The following is a 10,000-nucleotide window of genomic DNA, read 5'->3' on the forward strand; positions in this document are numbered from 1 at the left end:
TTAAGAATCAATAAAGTAAAGACGTCAACATAGCATAAGGAAATGCAAGCCTGCAAACATTTTGATGAAACCCAGGGACAAGAGAAATTTCAAGAAAAACCCATTAAATACCCTAGCATTTGATGTAAACATTAATGCTATAAATACTCTACAGCACTGAGTAAAAGGTAAAATAATTAACAGAGTCTGTTGGAGAGAGTGAGACGGTAAGATGTTGCTTAAAGCTCTTTTGCATTTTCTTTGCGCGTTCAGAGAGTGAAGGAGACAACAATAGTTGCAGTTAACGTAGTCCCGGCTGTTGCTGAGTGAGAATGAGATAGCAACAAAGGCTATCGAGACGCTATGATTTCATTAGACGAAAAAAAAGGCGAATAGAAATGAGCTGTCTGAAAGAGCATTAAATTAGAGAAGCTTGAGACGAGTTTTAGTTTTAAATTAAGTTTGATGTCTAGCAAATAAATGAATAAACAAGCGATTTAAGTGTATAAACTTTCTATAGTTTTAAATTGAACGCCAAGACCAAAGACGTTTATTATTAAATTGAAAAATTCTACGGCCTACAGCTAGTCAACAATATACAAAAGTTTGTAACAGTATTTAATAAAAACGTATTTTTTTTTTATTTTAAACATATATTTTTAAACTTAAACAATATTGGAAGGCTTCGGCTTTCTATACTTGATTTATCTGTTTACCTCTATATATGCTATATGATATTCCTATACCCTCGCATACAGGGTATCCGCACTGTACTCGCATGGCAATTTCAATCATCTTCTTCTTCTTCGCTTTCTTCTGCTTTTGCTGCCCTGACACAATAAAAGCTGTTATGAAAATGCCATGGAAAAACATTTTCATGCAAATGCAAAACATTGTTAAACATACGCCCCCTTCACATACCCCGCCTCCCACATCCCGCGAGCCCCTTTCTTCGTACAGCGCTCCATATAGCGCCAATTACCCTGACTCCCAGCGCTCGGCTCCTCCTCACATTCTGTGCAGCACGTACGCTTCGTTCGATGTTGGCAGCGACGCCTTCGCCTTCTGACGTATCGTCTTCTCGTCGTCGTCGTCGTCGTCGTCGTTTGGCAGCTTTTAATTTTAATGCGTGTTGCACGCTCGCTTCCAAAAATTAAACGCCGGCTTATTTTCCGTTTCTCCAACTGGCCCCCCACTCTCTCTTTCTCTTTCTATTTCCCGCTCTCCCTCCCTCTGCCTCTCTGATAATTTCACATCTAAACATGGCGCAAAAGTTTCGCTGGCGCTTTTTAGACCGTACAAATAGGCGTCGATTAGGCAAATCAACGCATTTGTATGCAGATTATGTGCCAGCGGGCAGCAGCAGCAACAGCACGAAAAAAACATGGCCTAGAAGCAGACGAGAGAGAGAGAGAGTGACAGAGAGAGAGAGAGAGAAAGAGAGTGGGACAACAACAGTTGTTTTTGTTTTTCTTGTCTCTAATTGCGCATAGTCCGTCAGCTTGCCAACTAGGCGAATACATAATAAATACAAATAAAATAAAATCCCAGACAAGCACTCAAAGTTGAACTCTTTAAAGCTGCCAGACGGAATGTGCCTATGCTTGAGATAGGGCAGGAATTACGGGCATGATGGAAGTAAATTTACATTATTATTCATATTTATTTTATTAATTATATTACAATTATTATTATTATTATTATATTATTATTATTGCTAAAGATAAAAATTAATTTAACAAATATTTCTATGTTTTATATTTTTAAAACATAGAGCTTTGTGCATATATAAATCATATGATATTATATTATATATGATATCTTAAGTTAACCTATCAGATTTTATATCAGAGAAAATCTCGACAGGTTATGCATGCATTTTTTGTTTTTTAAGTAAAGCAATATCAAATAAAGTAAATTTAAAAATTAAATTTGATATAAATTATGTAAATTAAGATTGCATATTGTCCAGAAAATTCGCATGCGACACTATGAACTTCAATCAATTTTTACTTAAGAAAAATTTTTTGTCGCCATGCTAAAACAAATTAATATTGCAACAGACAAAACTTGATTTAAGCCTAAAATAAAAAGATTTCATTCTCATTTAAAACTAAAATTAAATAGCCAACATGGGAGTATTAAGTTTTTTATTTTAGTTAATCGCAAAAGTCTAATTCCAACTGAAATAGCTCATGAAACTTAAATTTACATATTTAAACTATTTACTGCACTTTATTTAATATAAGCTATGTCAACTTTCCTTAAGCAGGAGCACATCATCAAATCAAATTTTGTGTAGCTTCTGCTTCTATTGCAATAATAATTTAAACAAAATTGCCTATAAAAATAAACACTTTATATACATCACTATCTCTGCCAACCTATTATTATGTAGCTCCCCTATCACTTCGAGTAAGTAATTTATTTGACATTCAGCTCATTCGTGTCCTCACACGGATGCTGATGCGGCATGCGTGTATCGCTTTAAACAGTCAGAGATCTTACGCTAATTTTAAGCGGCTCTTAGCTCTCACACCTAGGCAGGGGGTGGGGTGGTACACGCAGCGACAAACAGACGTGCAGACAGTCGGACAAGCAGACAGTTGGACTGCCAGACACCCTCAAGCTCTGGCAATCTCATGCACGCGAGCAACGGCTCCCACGCTGCGTGTTGAATTTCAATGCATACTTTTAGGCTCAACATCACAGAGCGAACAACAACAATAACAAAGGAAAACGTAGAAAATTGCCGAAAATACATTCGTTTGCCATTTCGCATATCACAAGCTCTAACAAAAGAGAGCGAAGGAGAGAGAGAGAGGGGGGTGGGAGAGGGGGGAGTGGGGACGTTGGTAACTAGGAATCACATGCGATTGGCATTTGATGCCAAAATGCTGACGTTGAAGAGTTTTTTCACATCTTTTTTTTAGAGTTTTTGTTTCCTTTTCGGATTTTTTTTTTCATGTTGTTTTTTTTTTTTTTTGCAGCACTTGCAAGTGGATTTATTTTGCAATGGCCCCAACAGAATTTTAATGGATCGTTTGTTGCTACCAGCCCCTCTCCCGAATACCCCTCTCTCTCTCTCTACCTCCTCCCTCTCTCTCTCTCTCTCTCTCTCATTCGCGGTTGCGGCACGCACGTGTCTTTTGCTTTCAGCACCAACAACAATAACAACAAGCAACAAATTGTGCCAAGTTTTTTTTTTCGCTTCCTTCGTTTGTCTGCTTAAAATTTTACTCATGCTGTCGCGTTTCAATTCCACTCGTTTCATTCCACACGTCGCCTTGCGTTTCACTTTGACTTTGCTGCATTTCATTCGACGTTTTACAGCTGCTCGTGTTTGTTTTCATTAATTTGCTTACCGCTACTTTTTTTGCTGTTATTTACGTTTACATTTCTACACCTCTTATGCTTATTCTCTGGCTCGCTCCCTCTTCCTCTCCCGCTCTTACGCGTGCCCATAAAATGCGCAAATTTAATTAGTCGTATATGTAAAAATTACATTAAAATTTATTTTTGCTTTGCACCCACACGTTGTTTGCATTTTACGTAACGTTACGTCACGTAAGACCTTGCAACGTAGCATGCTTTGATGCTCTGTGATTTTTATTGTCAACAACTTTAGCTATATTTGCATTTTTATTGCTCGCATAAAGTTTTTAATATTATTTATTGTCAAACTCTTTGAGTCGCAAAATAAAAAAATCTTTTTTATAGTTAGCAATGAAAATAGATAAATTTGTTTGATTAATTGCTTAACTAGACTTTTGCTAATTGAAAACTTTTAGTTCTTTGGCGAAATATTTCATTTAATGCGAATATTATGGGAGAAGAGTTGAAAGAGATGGAAACTTGAGTTTGCACTAACTTAAGAAATTGCAGATTTAATTTAATATTTTAAATAATTTAAAAATAAGAATATTTTCAGCTGTCTTTGAGAAATTTGATATTATTTTTTTAAGTATAAAATTGTAATTTATAATTTAAGATTAAGGACATTTTTTTAAGAGATATTCATTTAAGTAAAATTCTAATAAATGTTAATTACATATTTTTTCTCAAATTATTTATAATTTTTCAATCAGCTGATCAAAGTAAAAAATTGAATAACTGAAGCTTACAAGTTAGTTAGTTTGTGAAGTTATCCATTGTAATTATAAAAGAGAGATTACGTAAAATATTTTACAGAGTGTTTACACAGTTCAATAAGCTCTTCTTACCTCTGACTATCTCTCTCTCTCTCTCTCTCTCTCTCTCTCTCTCTCTCTCTCTCTCTCTCTCTCTCTCTCTCTCTGTCTGTCTATCCATCTCAATCACAATCTCTCCCTCTACCTCCTCCCTCTCTCTCGCTCTTCTCTTACCTTGTTGCTATTTTGAGCTGTTTGATTTAATTTTTTATTTTCTCTCGTAGCATTTAATTAAGCACACGTCTGTGGGTGTGTGTGGGTGTGTGTATGTCTCTAGGGGCATTGCCTTACAGTTTATATAGACATTGAATGTGCCTTGGTAACAAATTGTGCTTGGTTTTTCTCTTTAATTTGACAAATTTTCTGGAGGTTTTCAATTGATTTCAAACTGAATGCAAACATGAGGCATGCGATTGGAGTATTTATTTAAGTTATTTAAGCATTCTATTTGACGATTTAATGCGCTCGCACTAAGGGCCAGAGGTTAAGCTAACCCTAACCCATTGAGCAGCACTCACACACGCGCACACACACGCACGCACCCACACATAGCTAAGCGCACCTAAATACACTTTTGCTAGAATAAACAAGCAACCTTGGTATGTTTACCATAAAAAGTAGGTAAACTTGAGTGCAAAAAATTGCGTATGGAGCGAGTAAGTAAGTGTGCGTGGGCCTCACTCTATGTGTGTGTGAGTGTGTGTGTGTGTGCAAGTTCAGCAACCAAACACACATACACACATAAACACATATCAGCACTAGCATACGAAATGGCAAAATAAATGCACATACAAAAATGTAAAGCAGTCCAAGAGGCGAGACGACACGAGTGAGTGAGCGAGACAGCGAGTGAGTGAGTGAGGGAACTGAATAAAACGAAGCAAGAAGTGATCTAGCCGAAAGTGAATGAATAGTAGATACTCAGCATTGATTGAGAGACAGAAAAATCTAGAAAAATCCAAGCAAAAACTAAATAAATAAAAATAAAATTAAAAATTAATTATTGTAACTAAAAATCTAAAAAAAATCTAAAATAAATAAAATATTTATATTCATAAAAAAATAAAATACAGTAATAATTATTAGAATGTAAGGCTAAAGTTATTAATAAAAAAATTATGTAGATAATTTTTTTATGGAAAGAAACTAATTTTATTTTTTTGTTAATTCAAAAATTGTAATTTTTTCCCTTAAGCAATTTTAAGATAAAGGCAAAACTAGTATATATCTATAATCCTAATCGATCCGCATCTACAATCAATGAAGAGATTCTACTCTGTCATAACTCAACTCAACTGTATCATGCCCATCTCCGCAACAGTTACAGGGTATGCATAAAAATAAAAATAACAAGCAACATAAGGAATGAAAATGAACAGAAACAGAAACAGAAACAGAAACCGAACACTAAAGGGCTGCAACAGTGGCAACAGCAGCAGCAAGTGGGCCAAGAGGAATTATGTTGAGCTGGCGGGGGCTTGGGGGCGTGACAAGAGCTGCTTGCGGTCCAATGTCGAACACATTACAAGCAAAAACACTTTTGACAAAAGGAGGCGCCAGCGAAAATAAACAAACAAATGGCAAACGAAACAAAGACAGACAAATGATAAAGACAGCAAAGGCCGGACTAGGGGAAGAGCGGCCGGGCGAGGGGAGTGGAGGAGGAGGAGTAGGGCAGAGAGCACCAGAGATTGCGTGGCAGATAGGCGCGCGCTCTCATGATGCGTGTGGGCTAAAGGCTTTCAAGGACTACAACATTAAGCAAAAGAATTTGTGCATGAACAATGCCCGAAAAAATAAAGAAGAAAACCGAGGGAGAAGAAAGAGAAAAGCTCAGTTAAGAGGAGCTCGACTTTCATAGAAGGTGAACAACAATAATAACAAAAGTTAGGCTATCAACGACCGAGCAATACTCTTGAGGCTTAAATACATTTCGGATTTCTAGGAATTTTCTCACTCGAGTTGATTTGATCAGTCAAGTGGCTCAAAGCCTCAGGAATGGTAGCTCAAGAAGATATATAAACTTTCAGGCGCTTATTACTAAATTGGAATATTCAAAGAAAATGAATGAATGAATTGATATGAAAAATTCATATGAGTGCTCAGATATCGTGGCATTAGAGTACTGTCTCTATTGGCGATTATTTAAGCAATTTTTATCGATCGACTAGCAACTATCGTCTAGCGACAATGAATATCAGCTGTAACTTGATTTATGACAGTTGCTTATCGACAATCGGCTCTTAGCTATTTTAGCTATCGACTGGGCGTATTGACTATGAAATTTGGAAATCAGATTTAGGTTACCAATTATGGGATATAGATTACTAGCTATGGCTTCAGCTATGTAACATATGGGAAATTGACTATCGGCTATCGATTATGGGCTATCGACAATAAATATATCGAATTAGGATTTTAGCTAATGAATATCAGAATGAGTCATCGACTCTCCTCATTCGACTATCGGCTTGCATGTATCTGCTATCGGTCATGGGACATCAACTTGAAGCTACTACTCCTATTATGGATTACAGTCAACTATGGGTTGCCAGCTATGGACTATTTACAAGCTATGTATTACAGGGTTTCAGCTATAACTAATGAGCAATCAGCCATGAGCTATACGTTTCGAATTAACGGTTATCGCATTTAAGATATAATATAAATATTACTATAATATAAATTTTATATATTATTACCAATAGATTAACAATAATAAACAATGGATTATCAACTTCAGACTATGAACTTACCAGCTAGAAACTATCAACTATCCCCTCTATCGCCCATTGATTATGGGGCTATTGAATAACCTCTAAGAACGAACGAGTATATTATAAACTCACAGAGTCAGAAAGCTTCCAAAGTTTGTCTAGACAGATAGTTGGATGAGCTTAACAGTCAGTGCCCATATACTCCTCAAACGGCTTGTGTAGAGAGCATAACAAGTGCACACACACAGACGCACACACGGATATGAAGAGGGACAGCAAGCGCCGCTTTCAAACGGATGTCATTAAGGTGTGCGTGTGAGTGAGGCTGTATGTGTGTGTGTGTGAGTGTGCGAGTGTGCATGAAAATGAACTTCTGCAGGCGGAAGTTGATGCAGATGCAGATGCAGCATGCAGCAGCAGTTGTAGATGCAGCTGAAAAGTATGCAGCACAAATGCACAGTTCGATGCGTATAAAAGTGAAAGGGGGGCAAGTGGGGCAAGTGGGGCAAGTTCGAGCAAAGGAAACGAAGGCACAGATGGATTTTTTGCTGGTTGCAACGTGCCAGACGGCATGCTGATGATGAGTTCCGGGTAAAAGAAACCAATTTGCCAGAGCTGTTAAGCACTGAGAGCACAGACTTTTAGCCAACAACAACAACAGCAACAGCAACAACAATAACAATAACAACTACAAAGGGAACTGCAAACAGGAAGGTCAATGAAAACAGCGCGAAAATAAACAAAGGAAAATGAGAAGCAGCAGCAAATGAAGAGCAAAAAGCACAACACAGATAAACAGAGAAGATTGTGCAAGTGCAATTAACGAAATGTCAGAAATGAACAACGAACAGCTGAACAAAAATATAAACAGCAAACCAGCAAAAGGTTCAATGAAAAGATATCACAAAGACAAACAAAATATGAAATTACAAGAAAGAGTGAAAGTAAGAGAGATATTTGTATGCTAAATGAAACTTTTAATTAAAATTATAAAATATTAAATTGTTGTTAAGATTTTGCTCCCAGCAGCAGAAACCGCCGATCGATATTTTTTTTTTTTTTTTTTTTTTTTGTGTAACACTTTATTTTATTTATTTTAAAATAATATCCATGAAAAGGTTTATCTAATCACCGACGTAGCCAGCGCAATAAGCGATCCCGTAAATCGCAAAATCTGTTCAATAAATAAATATATAGAATTGAGAATCTAATCAATACATAAAATACTCAATTATTGGCCTACCGAAGTCAGCGTCTCTAGCGAAGGCGAAAAGAACGGTACTTTGACAATCAGCACACGTTGAGATCTCGCTATCATTAGCAACGTCATCTTTTGCACACGAACGCTATGATAATACCATTGGCTGGCAAAGGTGCTTCTAGCCAGATCTAAGCACTAGTGAAAAAAAACAGAATATACATATATAAAAAAAAATATAATAGTATGAATTTAGAATATATAAGACATACTGAAATATATTTTTTTGAATTGTAGTTAAATTAAAAATAGATTTACAAAAAATAATAAAATAAAATTTTTTTCTTTCATTATTGTAAGTTGTTTAGTTCAATTAAACTTCACAATATAAATAGTCGGGAATACGCACCGCCTCCGTAATAAAAGTACCGCCCACGCAGTAGAGAAAAACTTCCATTACCACAGCACAGGTGTACACTAAATAGACAATAATACCTGCGCCTGAGAACTGATCAAGAGAGAGAAGTAAGAGATATGGGATATATGAATATACTCTCAACTCCTTTACTCTCAACTCACCAGCAACATGTCAACCACACTGCTACCTATAATCAAGCTGGAGGTTACAAAGTGTCCCAGCGTTATCTCAACCATAACTCCGGACAAGCGTTCCGTCAGTACGGCAATCTCATTATGACGGTCGACTAGGCGCTCCAATTTGCGCACAATGCGCTCATCCTTCCAAGCCGTAGACTTCGTTTTGATGCTCTTTACGGCCAGCAAATCGACAACATCATCACGCAACGAATTAAGCAGCACACTTAGATATAGACAGAAGCCGAGAAAGAAGCCATCGGCGCCCACGAAACATGCGACGGTAATGTAGCCATGCCAATGGACCAGCGCATAGATGAGCGGGTAGAGCGGCAGACGTAGCAACGGCTCAGGAAAGCTTAAGCAACATGAGAAGAATAGGAACCAAAGAAAGTAGATAAATAAAATATTTACAATGGAACCATTAAGGATAATTGGAGTACACTCACATCATTTTGAACGGCGTCTCATAGATCCAATCCAAGCCATGCGCACGCCTTAGCATATTATCCAGCAGATGGCGAACCGAGTACGAGGTGCTGGTGCAGAAGCCGCAGCAAAGGAGAAAAAATGTCAGCCGCGTAGCCAGCGTATAGCACCTCCGCTTGTACTCTAACTTTCGGTCCGATTGCTGCTGTTCGGTTAGTTTTCGCACCCGCTGTATGAGAAACTTGAGCTCATCGCGATAGTACCAAATGGAACTCATTTTGAGCAGCGACAAAATGCTCGATGCAACTGGACAGAGGGCATCCAGGGCTAGTACAATATTATTTGGTATCTGGAGGATGCCATAGGCCGCCTCCGCGTAGCAGCCATAGGCGAGTATGAAGAAGTTGAAGAAACTCCAGGCACGCACCGGCCAGCTCTTCTCCTGCTCCGGATAGAAACCAATCAAGGTCAATGCAAATTTCGGAATCAGAAAGTAATGACGATTCATTGGAAACGAACGGGTCAGAAAGCGAGGCCACATCTTCGCAAGGCGGCCAACTGTCGACTTTCTGGAGGCATCCAGTTCAATCCTTTGCTTTTATAGCCTGTCCAACCGTTGCGCCCATAATTGATGAGTTAGGCGTTGTACTAACAGTTCTAACAGTGAGCTAACAGTTCACCAGTTTTGCCACGGAAGCCAAGGAAAAAATATTATTATAACCCACAATTAGACAATTAGGCGTGCATTGAGTTCGTGATTGTAATTAATAAGCAGTTATTAAATGGGCCATTAGGAGAGTTGGATGTTACTATAATTATTTAGTGGGGCATGTCGAATTATTTTGAAAGTATTTTAAAATCCAATTTCATGCCATAATTTACAATCGAAAATG

At 37.5% G+C, this 10,000-nt stretch overlaps 1 protein-coding gene across 1 annotated transcript; it reads right to left on the reverse strand.

The window, feature by feature from the left end:
* Window positions 1-7,939: 7,939 nt before the first annotated feature.
* On the reverse strand, window positions 7,940-9,763 carry LOC6575762 (odorant receptor 24a). The gene is made up of 4 exons (XM_044008793.1): window positions 9,128-9,763; window positions 8,664-9,036; window positions 8,494-8,592; window positions 7,940-8,282 (listed from the first exon to the last, which is right to left on the reverse strand). Exons 1-4 carry the CDS (start codon window positions 9,646-9,648, stop codon window positions 8,118-8,120), a joined length of 1,158 nt encoding a protein of 385 aa, XP_043864728.1. The 5' UTR covers window positions 9,649-9,763; the 3' UTR covers window positions 7,940-8,117.
* Window positions 9,764-10,000: the final 237 nt, after the last annotated feature.

The sequence above is a fragment of the Drosophila mojavensis genome, unplaced genomic scaffold, assembly GCF_018153725.1.
Source record: "Drosophila mojavensis isolate 15081-1352.22 unplaced genomic scaffold, ASM1815372v1 contig_36, whole genome shotgun sequence".
In the NCBI taxonomy this organism is placed as follows: Eukaryota; Metazoa; Arthropoda; class Insecta; order Diptera; family Drosophilidae; genus Drosophila; species Drosophila mojavensis.